This window comes from Mesitornis unicolor, unplaced genomic scaffold (genome assembly GCF_000695765.1).
Source record: "Mesitornis unicolor isolate BGI_N332 unplaced genomic scaffold, ASM69576v1 scaffold23370, whole genome shotgun sequence".
NCBI classification, from domain to species: Eukaryota; Metazoa; Chordata; class Aves; order Mesitornithiformes; family Mesitornithidae; genus Mesitornis; species Mesitornis unicolor.
The window spans coordinates 40,739-58,006 of NW_010159256.1; the positions used below are offsets into that span (position 1 = coordinate 40,739).

Here is a 17,268-nt window from a genome sequence, read left to right on the forward strand (position 1 = left end):
ATGTCTATTTATTTTTCCACACAATCCGCCCGCGGAAGATGCTCCGGCGGGGGTAGCCCCCACCCCACCAAGGACTATTTTAATTTGTCTTCTTCCGCTAATGACTGATCCTGGACCATGACTCCTGATGCAGTAGTGAGCACAGCTGTGGCAAAGAAAGCTTTTCAGTCATTTTTCTGAAATAAGTGAGAAGATGTAGCTGGAAGTACTCTGAGGCTGACATACGAGTATATGCAAGGATGCTATGAAAATCTGCCAGCCCAGGTATTCTCCCTAATATTCCTCTCCATACTCTTGCACCAGCCCTATGGAGTTAATCACCATAAGTATACTTGAGCTCTGTCTGTCCCTTACTGGTGATGCAAATGAGCACCTCTGCATTCAAATGAAGATCAGACAGGTTGCAAATGATTCACTGCCTTTATTTTTTCAGGTCTTTTTGTAACAAAAGCTCTCAGACAACAAGCTTTGGCAAGGTTGTTTAAACAAATAATAGTGCAGATATGTAAAATGGTTTCAATACTTCGCCAAAGAGGTACGAATATAATGAAACCTAAGCCTCAAATGTACTTCATATAGTTAACTTATTAGCCAGTTTACAGAGACAGATAATCTGGATAGCCCACCAAAGCGTTAACTGGATTTATAAAGAAAGCACAGCCAGCAATGTTGACTTTCCTTTGCAGGTTTTAGTTCCAAATTTCCCAGCTTGCGATCACAAGGGGTGGCCAAGCTGCCTGGTTCAACTGCGAGTGATTTAATCTGGTCAACTCCTTCAGAAGAAATGGGGCAACCAGCAGAGAGAACCAGAATTCACTCCTTGTGCTTCTGGCCTGCAACACTGAACGGCCAGGGAAGATATTAAAAAAATATATAAAAAAAAAATTTAAAAACCCACTTTTTTTTTCCTGTGTCACTAAAGAAAAAGCCGTGCAAGCAATCTGCTCAAACTGGATGAGGGACAAGGCTGGCAGAGATGCCTGCACAGCCTCAGGCCTCTTTGGCAAGCTTGGTTCACATTTGCTCTGTCTTCTTTTCCTCATTTTACCTGCTGGTTTTAAGAGGCTTCCCAGCAGTGTTCATGTGTCCTGGCTCTGCAGCACCCCAGATACAGGGTTGCACCTATGGTAGCAACCACCCTTTTAGGGAAAAAAAGCACAGAAGGATAAAAGACAAAAATTCTTCTCTCTCTGGCTCCCAATTAGGCCACACGGATCCTATATTTTCTTGCAAAGACATCAGGCAGTCGCATCTGTACCTCTCAATGCCCCGAGTAAGGAGCTCAGCTTAGTTTAGTGATACCCATTGGTGTCTCTGTAATTTTCTCTGTCAATATTTTCACAATAAACCCAGCTATGCAGAAACTTAACATGGCTCCAATATGTCTTCCAAGAAGAAATCTGGCCAAAACAAAAGGAGAATCAGGGGATAATTATATTTTTAAGGGCAATGAATCTGAACCTCGAGCTTTCCTGCATGGCGAGGTCCCTTAGGAAATCTGGTCCCAAGTCTCAGCTGAAGTTTTTGGCTAAGCATTGGAGAAATCAAAGAGATCCTTTCAGGCCACAAGCAAGGGGTGTGAGGAAAAGCAATAAATTGCTTTAATATGAAATGTCACATTTAAAATAGATCCTACAAAACCAGAAACTGGAGGCTGGTAAATCTTTCCCTTCTAGAAATACTGAGGGGTTTGGTGGGACCACCACTCAAAATAAGCATGCAGAATCAGGCCTCAAGTACATAAAATATAGAATTTGGTACTTAAATTTAAAAATACTTATAAATAACTTAAGACATTCAGGCTCAGAGGCATCTACAGCCAAGTATTTCCCTCTGACACGGGGAACCGCAGGGATCCACACCCAGTACTATGGATCCCCAATACAGAAATTTGCTTTATGTTTAATGTAGAAGCAAAACCTGCCTGTTGCAGGCTCTTTGGAAAGTCTCCCACACCCTTTGGAGAGCCCGTGGAGGACATGTCTAATCACACAGAAAGCACTGGGGAGTACAGGCCCATCGCACAGAGTGTGACCTGCTCTTCCTATACATTCACAGCACGGCAAAACGGCTCCCGGGGGACGCCTTGGCTGCACTGACACTGTGAGGGCAGCCCAGCGAAGCCCAGCCATGGGTGACTTTGAGCTAAGCCCACATCACAGGTGACAGGGGTGGCTTTGCTCCGCTCTCCTCTTGGAGGTGGCCTGGCTCAGCTCAGGGCTGGAGTGAAGTGATGCAGGGAGAGGAGGGAGCCCTTGAGCTCTGCCCTTGAGCAAAGATGGCATCAGCGGGTTTGAGCCATCGGCCCTGTAGCCTCCCGGCTCAGCTCAAGTGCAGTGAAAGCGGTGTTGATGCAACCTCTGGGTGCACAGGGGACATCCAGCCAGAAGACTTCCCCAAAGGGGGAATTAATCTCACAACCCGCTCCCCTGTACACCTGGCTCATAACTGCCGAGCAGGCCGCAAAATGAAGGCACGCGAGGGAGGGTGAAGGTCAGAGGTACATTCATTTGGACAGTTTAGAGGACACGTGTGGCATGGCAGCCTGAGAGCTGGCCATCCTCCCTGCTGTGGCCGCATGGATATTTGTCCACTAGACACAAACTGGGGCAAACTGGTCCCACAGGCCGTATCCTCACTGGAGCTGTTGAGCTGGACGGCTCTGCAGGCCATCAGCTATGCCCTGAGCAAAAAATGGACTCTAAATTACTTTTCTCCCATGGGTTCCATCCAGACCCATTATGTTCTTGGTCTCAGTATATTTTTCTCCTGTTAAACACCTAAAAAAATTAATTCTTTGGCACTTGTGCAACAATGACACATAGACGTGACACTCTCCTGCACTTTGGCTGCTTGCTGGACTCATCCCTAGAGGTCCATATACGCTGAGTCTGTGTCCACCCTCTGCGCCTCTCCAAACATGAGGAATGCACAGAGACCAATGCTGTTAACAGCAGCCACCAGGTTGAAAACAGAAATCCAGGAGCCGGTGGTTTCAATCAGGTAGCCAGCCAAGTACACGCAAACGACACCTGGGACAGGAGAGAAAAGAGAGAAATGCAAAGGCCCTGAGGCTGGGTCCTGCCCAGATGCAAGGAGAGGACTCCCCAGGAAAGGATGAGCTGCAGGGGAGTACCTTACCTAGGAGAGCTCCACCAGTGTTCCCAACACCTGTAAAGAAAAGAAATAAATGGTATATTAGAAACCTACAGACGTGAGCAGCTTCACGCGGGCTCCCACACAACCCCTGGTCCGTATGCACAGCCAAATGCTGTGCTGATGGCTGGGACTACTGACACGTCCCCATCCCCACTCTGTGGTGCAGGTAAGCATTTGGGACACAGAAAGGTGTGTTTGTGCAGTTACCTGCCTCCAGCAATGGCAGGTCTACCACAGAAGGACACTGAGGCTACACATATGGACTAGACATTGCACAGAGTTATTTCTGCTCACACCCTAATGCTGACAACTATGCGCCCCCTCATACACACCTCCTCTCCAGCAAAACTTAATCCTTACCGAACAGTAAGCCAGCACACGAGGGAGCCAGATCTTGTACGTTTACTGAAATGCCACTAGTGAGAAGAAACAGAGAGGGGAAAATGGGTGTTTTAATGGAGTGCAACTGCTTTATCATCATTTACACAGAGTTTACTTTGTCAATAACAAGAAAAAGGGATCCTAGAGAATAAATGGCACTGTTGGGAGAGAAGAGGAGAGAGGTATATAGTGAAGAAGTACAAGAGAAAGGGGCTCAACTTAGCGTTCAGAGGGGCCAAAATGCAATTCCCCGCCTGCTCCATCTCCTTGATACCTGCTTGCTCCACCACGGCTTCCAGGACACCAAGCCTTTCCCCATGCTAGAGCCTTGCTGGATCATTGGTCCTCACCGAGACCAACACACGATGCTCAGCTCAGGAATGCACCCGTTCTTGCTCTGACAGTTGCGACAGAGGCAGCCTCCTCTGAGATCCCGAAATGCCAAGCATGGGACTAAGGGCCACAGCTCCTGCTGTTACCACCCTCGTTACCTGTGGTTAAAGGTCTGCAGTCCAACAGAGGCGGAGGCAAACACGATCGCTTTGCAAAAACTCGACGTCTGGCCCAGGCACAAGGCAAAAATGCTTGAGACGCCAGAGCCAATGACCTGGAAGAAAGGGAAAACTGAATACCACAGCACGTTTTCTGTAAGGAAGAAAGCAACTCCTTTCACAGACTGTTCCCTTTTACAATGGCAAGAGCTCATATGCACCAGTGCTGCTCAGGTTGGTTTTTAAGCCGTTGTCCTGCCCTTCTCAGTCAGGTCTGTCTGGAGGGATGCAATGCTGCAGAGCAGAGAGGATGCACTTGGCATTTCTATTTCTGCTCATCCTTATATTGCTATTTCCCAGTATCTGAGGGGTCATTTGGAGTGACATGGTACAGCTGGCCTTTCCCTGGGAAAGAAAACCTCTCCAGAGCACTCACAGATCTCTGTGCTTAACATTGGTCCAGTCAGGGTTTTCCTCTGATTTCATTTCCCATATGCTCTGACCACTGGTCTATCTGCAAAGCTACAAAACCTTTCCTCTTTCCATCTATAACCACCAACCCAGCACCACAAGAGGTCTAATTTGCCATGCAAGCAGAGGTCAGCAGATAGCTCAGCTGTCACCCCTGTGGCTTCAGCTCTCTTACCTGCATGAACTTACGAATGGTGATGGTTTTGTAGCCTGGAAGAGAAGGAGAGGTGCAATTAGACACAGCTCACCAGGTCTCCTTGTTCTCCAGCCAGGAGACCACAGGGTGAGTGGATCTCAGATGGCTGGGATCAAAGGGAGCCTCAAACACACAGGTGGGATTTGGACCCAGGAGTATTTATTCTGCTTTCGTATCAAACCTCACATTGTCTATTTGCTGGGTCTTCTTCTCCCAACCAACAAGCCCACCTCCTCCCATCCAGGTCCTCTTTCCACATCACATAACAAAAGAGCTAAGGAAAAGCCGAAAGAGCTCTTACCTTGGTTGATTAAATGATCAGACAGAAATCCACTGAACAAGCTTGTGGGAATTGCAACCAGCCAGGGGACCACGTTAAACACCCAGCCCTGAAAGGGAGAAAAATCCAGAGAGGTTTGCTGTCACAGCTGAGTTTGTTTTCAAACATTTTATTTGATAGTCTGTGATATCTGTAGAAAGGAAAAAAAAATGAAGTGACCAGGACTTCTTGCAGGATCCCTACCTACTTTGCTGGGAAAGAAGCATTAAACGTGGCAAAATGTACTGTTCAGCAAGGTGAGGTGGCAGAGAGCCAGGGAGCCCTGGAAAGCAAGCGGCAGAGCTCGATCTGCCCTGTGGGTCGCCAGCAAAGCCGTTGGCAAAATTTCCAGCATCAGCTGCAACCTCATTAGCAGCGTTACTGCGAAGCTGAGGCAACATAGCTGGATTTTCTAATGCCAGGATTAGGTGACATTATGGGTAGCAACATACTTTGGTCTATTTTCAATTAAGTGAGCTTGCTACAGTTGTAATCACAGATGATTACTGGTCATTTGGATTACAGCTGCTCAGAGGCATTTTGATGCCTACATCCCATGAGGAGCTGAAATCAGTGCGGGCTGGGCTGGGCTTCATCTCAGCTGGCTGAACCTACGCTGAACATCCATCCATGCATCCCTCCATTCATCCACCCACCCATCCATCCATCGTCCCTGTATCCTCCCCTTCACCCATCACCCCGTGGAGGCATCCATCCCTCCCTTCCTCGCCTGGCTTTGGGATGCTCGGGCAGGCTGAATAACCTTGGCTTTGAATAATCCCATTTCAGCTGCTCCTGGAAATCGTACCAGGGTTCATCTGCATCTTTTAGCGCCTTTAAAACTCTGGTTCTTGGTCACTTTTGAAAATGTTACCCTACAGGGCATGTGGCGTAATACCTCTGGTGCCTGTTAACACCAGCTTGAGCAGCTCAGCAGGTCAATCCCAACACACCAAAGCCACCCGTGTCTCATCCCTACAGCCCATCGCCCTGACCAAATCCCTCCATCACCTCCATCCAGTTGGGCTGCAGGCAGCGGTGAAGGCAGCGCGCCTGCAGAAAGGGATTTTGACCAGCAGGTGACATGGGTTTCCCACATTAAGGATTATCATCCGTCCTTGGAGATCAAGCATCCTCAAGCCCCGCTTTATTAAAATGTATGAAGCGATTATCAGATGCAGGAAACATCTTACATAAGGGCACCATGATATAATGCTTAACAGATGGTAAATTACTGCTGCACAAGCATATTACTCGAGGTGCACAGATCTTGTCACAACAATATGTTTGCTGGTTTAATACATGATTTTAATATAACTATCATGTGTGCCATAAAGCGCCTTACATGTGTAATATGGAAAGGCATTTGTAAGCAGCTCTGGAAATTATAAGAACCTAACGGAGCCATTGTGGAAAAGATTATCTGAGTTGCTGAGAACAGATCAAAACACCAGCTCTCAGCCCAGATGAGTATTGCCTAGGTTTCTGAAAAATGGGAATGTCATTAGTGCTGAGGAGAGGAAAGCTTTTATAGTATTTTTGAAGTACATGTTATTAATGGTAATTATCATCTTTGCAGGCAAGTCTGAGCTATACAATGTCAGTACAGCTAAAAAGCCAGGAATGAACGGTGGTCGTTTGCAACAGCATAATGTCACGAGCTCTGTGCCATTTGAAAGCCATACTTCCCTCAGAAGCAAAGCCATCTTTTTAGAATACATTATGAATATATTTAGAATATATCCTATATTATGGTGAATATAACCCTCTCTTCCCTGCCTGGAGGGTGCCCCAGCTCTGCCTCTCTTCAGCCGCCCTAAACAAGCAACCAGACACCAACCACTGCCTACCTGGGGAGAGGATGCTCCTGTGCCTCTCCAAATGCATGTGCAGGGGGGTGAGGGCTCCTCACTCCACAGGGAAGCCTCCCAGCTCCTCCTGCCTCCCCGCCTGCTCTCACCAAGAGCCATCCCCCTACACCATCACCTTCCTCCCTCACCAGCCCATTTCAGCAGGTTCCCAGCACCACCTCACTTGCATGGGGACCGGCAACGCCTGCATCTCGGAGCCACCTTACCTTTGACTCGGGGAAAGTTTCCTTAAAGAAAGTTGGCAGCCAGGAGAGGAGAGTGAAAAATGTGCTGGCCGTGGAGAGCTGAGCGATGATGACAGCCCTGAAAATACACAGCAGGGAGGCAATAATCAGGAGTGACAGGTCACACTGGGTGGGAAACGGGCACTCGAGCAACCCAGTATTTCAGTTCCTGGTCTATAAATAAATCCCTCAGAGCGCTGCGATTGCTTCCTGAGATTTTCTCATAGATAACCGCTCCTTTTGGCTGTCACTCGCGGCATCGCTCGCTCCTTCGCTGCCCTCACCACACAGCCTGACGTCAGCCCCGGGTTCGGGCGAGGTTAATTGCAGCGGCAATTGTGCAAGCGCTTTCCCACCGGTCCCTTTGTGCCTGCAAGAGCTGTCCTGCTCCAAGAGGTGTTGTTTGGGTTTTTCTAGGGTTCTGTTATCAGCAGCTGCTCCATGGTTATTCAAGGCAGGAATGGGCTTGCTGCCCTGCAACCCCATTGCCCTCCTCCTCGCCTTTAAACAGCACCTGGGAACATCCTTGGATGAGCTTCAAATGCAGCATCCCAAATTAAAAATGGCTATTACAAAGATGTTTCGCCAGCAATGAGAACACAGCCTGTGCCACCCAGTGCCCCTAAGCCACACTTTTTAGGAGCCCATTACAAGCAGCATTTTAAAAAGACTGGTGGGGAATATCAGCAGCACACAGCACATAGAGGGAACTGCCTGCGAAGGAGAAAGATTTGCCAAAAGCATTCAAAGCTGACATTCCTCCGGATGGCACAGAAACCTTTTGTCAAGCTTACCTTTTTAGTTCTTCATTTATACAGAAAGGATTAGAAAACCTGGTCATGTTTCCCAAATATATAAATAAGTGGACAAAATACACAGAGGCAGAAGAGAGAAGCACAGGGAGGAGACAAAGCCTCCGGAAAGGGGGTGTCAACGCTCGAGCCCACTGCAGCCACCTACCATATCGGGGCCTTCCTAAACAGCTGCTTCCAGGGAACTTTGGTCTGCTTGGACAGCGAGAGGCCTCTCATTAAATAATCCATGGGGATGATGAGCTCTGCAGGGAAGAAAGCAAAGGGAACCTCTGATGAGTCATTTTCTGTGCACCTGGGAGACTGCTATACAAGTACCTTAACTCTTTTTTTGGCAATACCAGCGCTGGATGCTCATGCAAACACCTTGTTACATTGACCAAAATGCTTCCACTGCGTCTACACACTTCCCCATCCAGACAATTCACCCATTCGTTATAGCTCTTCTTATAATTAAACAGAAATCCCTTGGGCAGGGACCAGGTTTGGGTTTCATGCAGCACCTGGCACACACCAAGCTCTGGACGGGCTGAGCACCTCCATACCACACTCACCCTAACAATGCTGTAGCCAGGTGTAATGGTTTGCCCATGTGTGGAATTACTCCCATACAGTTATTTGGAAAGAGATATTCTGGATTAACTGGTTTTTAAAAGCTTTATGTGTAGATGCTCTTAGTTTGGAATAAATATCTTGCCCTGCTTTAGCTTAATCCACTTTGAAGATCATGCTCTGTTTGGTGTTTTCACTGGTGCTTAAGAGTGCTGAGGAGTCAGATCAGGCTCTGACACCAATATAATCCAGCGTGGGACTTAAACTGGAAACCAGCACCACAAGAGCTCAAAACCTTGTTTCTGGGTGATCTTGGGTGATGTGTGTGATAGCAGATATCTGAACAAAAGCCTTTGTGTAAAACCACATGAGATTGTGGAAACACAGGGGATGTGCAGAAAATATCGGCGAGGCCCCACTCGAGTCCCGCAGCCCCAGGTTGCAGGCAGCTGCCCTTACCTTTCTCACTCAGGAGGTACTTGCAGGTGCAGTAAACCCAGAGCAAAGTGAGCAAACCGGAGAAGTAGAAGACGCTCTCCCAGCCGTACCAGTCCAGGAGGAGAGATCCTGCACCGCCGATCACCAGCGTCCTGCAGGGGAAACCACAGCGATTTACAGGTCTGGCTGGAGCCTTCGGACCACAGATGCCTCCCTGGGGTGGACGCTGTGGGTCGCTAATTGCAGTTAAATCAAATGCAGTGATCAAATGCAATAATATTTCTATTTGGCTTCTAAGTCACTCTTCTATTTAGAAAAGAAATTCTCATGGAGATTAGCAAGGATGGAGAAGTTGTATTATCCCCATCTCTCGGATGACAGGTGACCAGTCTTGGGCTGACCTTTGCTCTCCCGATTGCATCAGGCTGTTTCCCACAGTAATTAAACATTGCAAACACTCCTCAAAGCCCAGCTTGAAAAGAAAGGAAGAAAAAATACATAAATCCTTGACACACACGACAGCAACTGCCTGAGGCTTCCTCAGCTGCAGCCGGGATCCTCAAGGACCTAGGAATCCACCAGTACTTCAGGCTGGGAGTTTTGCCTCCAACTATTTAGTGGCATTTCATCATGTACGATGTTCAGAGGCTGTCACTCACTGCTCAAAGCCTTTTGAACTTACCCAAACTGTGAGCCGGTCCCCACCGTGCTGTAGGTGAAGGCTCGCTCACTCTCCCGGACCCTCTGGGACAGCAGGCTGGCCAGGGATGGGAAATACACCCCTGTGAGCAACGGGAGCAAGGAGGGAGCAGTCAGGCTCCTGTGCCCTCAGGAGCAAACCCAAAGCAAATTTAACAGATCCAGCAGGAGTTTAACACTGAGACAAAGCAACAAAACCTTCGGTGAATTCGAAACAGGGATATAAAGTGAAATAAGTGAATCCATTGCCATATGAAAGGTTTGTTTGTGCCTTCTCTGTAATCCCATTTCATCGTCACTGCTGCTACCGTAAATCCATCAGTGTCAATGCAGTTATCCCAATGCCCCCCCAGTGCTGCAGCTCAGCAAGAGGGAAGGAAAATCAGCCCAAACTATCCAAAAGTTTTGGCAAGGACCAAATTTCCCCAAGTGCTTTGAATGAGTTTTAAAATGCAGGAAATCAAACAGGAGCACTGGTGATTTCAGAAGCCAGCAGCCGTTGTCTGGCAGGGATTTCTACAGGGGAACGACTTGTCAGTGACTTTCTCTAGAAATGTCACTTTTTTTTCCCATGAAGTTGTGGAAGCAGAGGCAGTTTGGAGGCAGAGGATTGCCCGAACAGGCAGGAGAAGGGTTCGTGCACTGCAAAGCTCATGACTTGCATCTGAATTGACTGCACACAAGCCCCATGCAAGAAAGCCCCTGGTCAGACAGACGGGAGCTCACCTTGCAGCAGCCCCATGAGGAACCTGGAGGAGGTCATAAAAACCAGGTGGGCAGACGTGAGGTGGGTGAGCAGGGGGGTGACGACCGTGAGGAAGCCCCAGGCCGATGCTGAGAGCAGGAGGACTTTCTCACCTCCTATTCTGAAAACAGAATACACCCCATCAAAAATGAGCAGAGGGCAAAGCCCCCCGGCCACGACTCAAGTGTCCTCCCCAGTTCAGCCAGTTTTGAAGAGCAAACTTTCAGTCAGACCTGTTCTTCTCCTCTTACGAGTGTCTTTAGCCCTTCTGGGGGTAGGACCAGCAGCTCTGACCTCCAGCACACACCAGCCCCAGAGACACCAGCACACACCAGCCCCAGACACCACCCCACTGATGCACTCAAGTCAGTGACGGAGGGGAAGCCCAAGCTGCCGTCACCATTCTGCTTTTCTTAACCACCTCTTTTTTTTCTCTTCCATCTGATCTTTAGCATCAGCTCTGCCTGTTAATATTTGGGATTTTTTTTGCAGGCGTTTGCTTGCAAACTATTAAGGAAACATAATTAAATAGCGTAGTGCACTGCAGGGATAATGTGCTCCTTCCAGGCATCACAAAAGATTGGATAGGAAAGCCCTTCTCACTGAGAATAGGGTGGCTGGGGAAAGGAGCTTGAGCAGGTAATTACCCAGATCTTTCCTTACAAGTTGTTTTTTAATGGATATGATAAAATGGGTTTTCCCAAACATGATGGAAACTGTGATGGGGGCTTGCTTGTGAGAAGACTGCATGTGAATATAGCGTGGAAAAAACAGAGGTACTGAACTGAAAACAAAGATAAACTATGCTGCTCAAATGGAATAATAATTTTTTTAAAAGCCGTATTCCTTGCAAAAAGGAAATATTTTCTTCCCGTGGTTCGTGACTGCAGCTGTAAACCCTTCCAAAGGGCTGTGCAGCACCACTGGGCTTAAGCTGTTTCTTAATGGACAAATAACACTCCCAATGAGCAGCAGCTACGAACCATGCACAAGCACCAGCATTTCCCACTTCTCTAAAATAAAGTCTGCTTTACACCCACCATTTCTTTCATCAGCTTAACGTGTGACCTTGTGGGTTTGCTTTTTTTACTCCAGTTACTGAGCCAGTGCTAAAACCAACGTCCATCAGAAAAATTAGGCTGGTATAAAAGCGCTCTTCGCTGTTCCCAAGTGAAAAAACCCAACCCTGTGTTGGTCTAAGTGTCCGTGACCGTGGCTGTGGATCTCTCTGTGGGAGTACTGGGTATCAGGGTAGTAAGGATGGTGTAGGCACTTGGTGTAGGTACCCTCGGTGTCTGATGAGGGGTTTGCCTGTGCAAAGCCCTCCCATGCAAGCTGCCCCACAAGCACAGCAGCAACATCAAGACCCAGGAACCGAATTGGACAGCCAAAAACACCCATGTCCTTTCTAAATCTGAGCTACAGACCTTGATGGAGGGATCTGAACTGCTTTCAGAGCAACCTGTAGTGCCCCATAAAACTTCTCCCCACAAACACGCATCACCCTCCCAACCCCATCCCAGGGTGAAACTCGGCACAGGCACTGTCGAGACTTGACCTGGGAGCTCAAAACCAAGCAAAGTAACATTTAAAAACCCCAAGCAGAGGAAAACACGAGAATAACGCCCAGTACTGATCACTGATATGTCCTCCGATGATCTGCGTCAAGCAGTAGCCCCAGAAGAAGCTGCTGAGCACGATCCCGGACTGCTTCTTGTCCCAGTCGAAGTGGGTGCTGAGGGCCACGGCGCAGATGGGCACGGTGACGCGGGCGCAGTACAGCAGGCAGGTCCCCAGCAGCAGCATCACCGTCCAGACACGGGCCTCGGGCCTGCAGGGGTGGAGAGGAAGATGGGGAAAGATGTGATGGACTCACGGGTCAGACTGGTCTGCCTGGAAGCTGAAACGAGCTGTCTTGGTAAAACAAAGGTCAGTGCAATCCCCACTGTGGCACGGTGCTTCTGACACACAGCGAATCGCGTCTGGTGACATTCATGAGTGCTGCTAATTTTCATCCCAAATATTATATGGCCCCAGCAGCAAAACAATAGGGTCTGCCCGTGAGCTGCAAGGTGGAACAGGGTGCTGGGACACCACTGACTGCAGAGCGAGGGAAAGGTGGAGGGAAATGGCTCTATTTGGCAAAATAGCTTTGACAAAAGCTTTAGAAACTGTTCTTTAAAAGATAAGGGTAACAAAGGAAAGGGCAGTGCACAGGATTGGAAGTATTTGCATGAGACACGCTGTCTTGGGAACAAATACACCTTCTTGGGAGCAAATATTTGTTATTTGGCATTCCTACCCATTCCCCAAGGGAGGTGGCATGTGTGTTACCTTCCTAAACACCAGCGAGATGGAGGAGTTGTTCAGTGAGAAACAAGACATGATGGGGCTGAACAGCCCAGAGAAAGGAGCAAGACAATCCAGCCTGGCCTGATGAGAAGTTTAGAATAATGATAGCCATAATATGTTAACGGGATATACCGTTTGGTACATGAGAAAAGTGCTCCTGCAGAATCACAGAAGCCTTAAGGTTGGAGGAGACCTCTAAGATAATCAAATCCAACCATCAACCCGACCCCACCATGGCCACTAAACCATGGCCTGAAGCACCACATCCGTGCGGTTTTTGAACACCTCCAGGGATGGGGACTCCAGCACTGCCCTGGGCAGAAGATGCAGATTGGAAATTAACAGGAAAGCGATTTTGTCCAGCTCCAAGTCAGGGATGTGCTTCTGGAGCTGAGAGCCGCATTTTGCTGCAAACTTCAAACGCTGGGTGCAGGTGAGCTCCTCTGCCCTCCCACAGCCCCCAGTAACGTCAGTCTGGGTCCCCCTTTGCCCGTGAATTACGGAGTTAAAGGCTTAGTGAGAATACCCACTATTTGTATTATTTGTATCTGGTTATTTTTACACCCAGAGAGCAGAGCACAAAGCACTGAGCAAACAGACTCTCTCTGCTCCAGAGACGACAGGGGAATTCACTGTACCGGGGCATTAACCTCTGTGCTTTCCACCCTGCATGGAAAACAACCTGGGTCACTTCTTATACTGAAAGGAACACTTATTTCTCTGTACTGGAATGATGATAAACGCAGGTTAATCCCACACAGCACAACACCCTCTATAATTGTGTCCAACGGCCCGTCACGGAGGGAGGCAAAGGAACAATGAGAAGTCAACCACGCTGAGCGGCCGTGCCCACTGGAGCTGAATTTATTGCCATTTCTTGACAAGGCAGATAAGCAGCTCAGTGCTCACTAGCAGGAGGAACTGGAAGCGTTTCAGGTGGTGCTGTGAAGGTTGGAACCGTCACTACTCTGCACACGTCCAAAGGTACAAAATAACACAAAAACTAGAAAATCTCAAGTATCTTTGCTGGAGGAGTAACCAAGGGTAGACCCGCCTCAGCCATTTGAACTGGCTGATAAATCCCCTCCTGGCTTCACGCCGAGAGGAAGATATGCAGCAATCATATCTTAATTTGAGGCAAAACCAAAGGTGATTTGCTTTTTTAATTGCTTGCCCCAGCCAGCTCCGGGAGCAGCGGCTCCATGGACTCGTTTGCTACAGCAAAGCACAGTGGCACCAAAGGCTCTCGAACACTGTGTGTCTGGGTCAGAACAACCCAGCACGACGATACAGGCGGGCGTTTTGAGGTATAAATCCCTCATAGATTAGAAATAGAAAATATTAGCATAGAAAATGTTACAGAGAGCCCTCAGAGAGGTGTCTTGAGGTGATTCGGGATCAGATGCTTGCAGGTATAAGTGACCGACCCACACCTGCCTAACCAGTGCTTCAGCACTCCCCACAATGGGCTGTCGTCAATCCAGGTCCATAATCTCTCATGTTATCCACAGCAGCACAGCACTGATTAATTTGAACTACTGAACCTGCAATGATCGAGGTGCCCAAGTAAGCGGCAGCAGCCTGTGATGTGCGTAGCTATTTCCTATTATTTAGCTGCCGAGACAGTTTCCTAAATTGTGCTTTTCCCCCTGAAGCAAAGGGAGACCTTTATGAGTTTCCTCGCTGTTTGGAGCGGGGCTGAGCTCTGCCTCATGTCCCAGCAGTTATTTGTTTTAATGGGATATTGGATCCCTGGCCCTAAACGGCTGTGGAAGGTGTAAGAAAAAGACCTGTGCAGCTCAAGTAGCCTTCATTCTGCATCTCTTTATGATATTGCCAAGGTCTGGCCCCTCCAGCAGGATTTTGCAGCTGGCAAAAGCAAAACCCATGTGCAGGCGGGGGGAGCCCGGTTTGGTGCCAACGGGGCTTATGCTCAGAACAAGTGGGGAGTATGGAGACAGCTCCAGACCACCCCTCACTCCACAGGTAGCAGATCCAGCTAGGAAAATCCACTCAAATAATAGGAGTGTCAAATGTAATCATTAGCTGCCCACACCCACCCGAAAGCACGGCAAGAATTATTCCTCTGCAAGGACAATGATGTGCTTGCATCAGAGGAAAGAGCTTTGTAAATGCATTTTCTCCTAATTATAGTTATCACAGAGGCTGCCGATGAGTCAATGTTCTGCTCAGTGCTAAACAACAACAGTGAAGGTTACAGGAGAAACCTCAACGAGCACAAAGGGAAAAAATTAAAACTTTCCTTCAAAAACTAAGGAATAATGATAAATCAAACCATTTGTGGAGGTAACTGCCATGCAAGAAGCAGAGCTTTACCAGTGTTAACAAATTAAAGCTAATGGTGTCCCTGATGAAGGAGGCAGAGATAATCTGTGCTGGAGACAACCAGAGTCAGAGTGAAGCACACCAGAACCTAAGGAAGTCACAGCCATTGCTGTCACCGGTGTCACGGTGCCCGGTGCTGTCATCGGTAGCTGAATCCCAGCTACACGGGGCAGAAACCTCCATGAGAGGGGGCACCACCTCCAAACCATCGGAGGAGCTTGGCTGGAGCCACCTCATTAACTTAGGGTGCCACGTGCTCCTCTGTGCCCCAATGCCTTTCTGCTCACACAACCCAGGCGCTGCAGGTGCATCCCCTCCTGCACCTCACCTCAGCCTCCTCACCCAGCGAAGCAGCCGTGCAGTGAGAAGGCACTTCCCATTTCACAAACCTCCAACCACCGTCCAGACGGACTATAATTAGCTGCAGCACTAATGACTCCTCCTGGGTGTCTCTCTGCACAGCAGCAGCCCCACGTCTGAGCAGCCAGGTCTGATGTCCTTCGGTTCTCCTCCTCCAAACGCAGCCCTGGGTGGTCACAGCTTTGCTTCGAAGCATCAAGTGATACCCCAACCAAACGAGTCCCCTGCTTAGGGCATTAAAATCGATTTTTAAGCATGCCCAAGAGCCTCAAAGCAGCAAAACCAAGCCGAGCTGTCCCGCAGTGGAAGCAGAGCCAGCAGTATGGGGTATCTTTACTTGCAGCGTGTTTTCCTGCTGGAGGAATTGCTCCAGTAGATGCCACAGAGCAAATATTTATTCGACTTCATTTCTCTTGATTTGCCTCCCTCCTTTTCCCCAGTCTGCAGGTCCATCTGTTTGCAGGTCACTGTTAAAATGGTGTTGCTGGAGTTTGGGCTATCAGTTAGATGACATTTTAGTGCCCCCATCCCTGGTATCTCCAGGCAGGAGAACTGTGTTAGACTACGAACGGCCTGTCCCAGCAACAGACCTCAGCCAGAAGCCATCTCTGAGGTTTGGGGGTGTTTCCCATAACTGGATTTGGACATGGGAGAAGAACCAGGAGCTGCAGCTCCCGATCTGCACGGCAGCAGCGCCAAGGTGGGCGCAGGTATCATCAGTGGGGCATCCCCATCCCTTGGGCATCTCTGCCTCAGTTCTCTTCTGTAAAAGGAGACTAAAAACCAGCTCCAAACCGAGGGCACGCAGCAGCCCCAGCACGGGGCCACTTCCCAGGAGAACATCCCCAGTGTGGGCAGTTGGTGTCTGTGCTCCCCCTGCACCACAGCCTGGGGACGTTCTCCTCCCCTGGCCCCATGGGAGCATCCCCCTTCCGAAACCTCTTGTCCAGCTTACCCGCCTATGGCTTTAATTTACCACGACCTCCAACACAAACCACGGCCTGACTGACGTGGCATAAACACCGCAGCCGTGCAGACACTCCTGTGCGAGGAGATAATACCCAGGTAGTTATTTTTAACCCGGTTTGACAGTCCTCACACTTCTCTCTCTCTGTTTTTCTCAACAACAATTTCTCCTTCCCTGGAAAATCTAACACGCTTGTCAAGAGAGGGGTTTTTTTTCCTCTCCCCCTCCTCGAGTTGATTTTGTCTTGCTGCAGACCGGCTCCAACCTGATGATTTGTCGCTGTCAGAAGTAGCTTTGGGGTTTAGAGAAGGGTTGTTTTTTTCCCAGTTCACCAGTTAACAGCCAACGGGAGCAGCACAGAGGACACAGGGCTTTTTTTCCTGGGAAAGCTGCTGGTTTCCTGTCAGCCTCCTGCACAAACTCCCTGCGCGGAGCCGCAGATGGCAACAAAGTGGTGTTCAGCAAGCGCGGCTCTGGGTCGATTATTTCTCTTCGTTTCTCGCTTTCGGTAAAAGCAAAGATGAAATTAGATTTCAGCAGCTCATATGAGCTGGAAATAGTTGTTAAGTCCAGGTGGAGGCGATGGAAAAACGTAATAGTAAAGCGCCCACGTGCTTTGCACACTGATCTAAGGGCAGACGTGGATCAGCCCGGAGTGAAACGCGTGTCTTGCTTACATTTTCCACGTGAAAAAAAGCTCTCAGCGAGGGCGTGATTAAAACCAGGGCGAGGATCAATTTCAAAAACCCAAACCACCAAATTAAACCCAAAAGCAACTCGAGCTGCAACTTTGTGTTGACAAAAGATCAGGGCACAGGGCTCAGAAAAACGTTGTGACCGTTGGCTCTGGGCAAAGAACGTGGTCAGGCGACTGCAGAGCAGCTT

At 48.8% G+C, this 17,268-nt stretch overlaps 1 protein-coding gene across 1 annotated transcript; it reads right to left on the bottom strand.

The window, feature by feature from the left end:
• Positions 1-2,573: 2,573 nt before the first annotated feature.
• SLC17A9 (solute carrier family 17 (vesicular nucleotide transporter), member 9) lies at positions 2,574-12,186 on the bottom strand. The gene is made up of 12 exons (XM_010186119.1): positions 11,992-12,186; positions 10,340-10,479; positions 9,597-9,696; positions 8,936-9,066; positions 8,073-8,169; positions 7,095-7,191; positions 5,000-5,087; positions 4,678-4,712; positions 4,032-4,147; positions 3,520-3,575; positions 3,142-3,171; positions 2,574-3,032 (listed from the first exon to the last, which is right to left on the bottom strand). The coding sequence occupies exons 1-12, from the start codon at positions 12,162-12,164 to the stop codon at positions 2,869-2,871; spliced, it is 1,227 nt and encodes a 408-aa protein (XP_010184421.1). The 5' UTR covers positions 12,165-12,186; the 3' UTR covers positions 2,574-2,868.
• Between the last annotated feature and the right edge of the window lie 5,082 nt (positions 12,187-17,268).

What these genes read in the sequence shown, in the direction of transcription:
- SLC17A9 (XM_010186119.1), bottom strand. Translation starts at nt 12,164, where the DNA reads ATGCTGCTGCTGGGGACCTGCCTGCTGTACTGCGCCCGCGTCACCGTG. An exon ending in AAACTTTCCCCGAGTCAAAG is followed by an intron (nt 5,088 to 7,094) that starts GTAAGGTGGCTC and finishes TCTCCCTTTCAG; the next exon opens with GGCTGGGTGTTTAACGTGGT. An exon ending in CACTGGTGGAGCTCTCCTAG is followed by an intron (nt 3,033 to 3,141) that starts GTAAGGTACTCC and finishes CTCCTGTCCCAG; the next exon opens with GTGTCGTTTGCGTGTACTTG.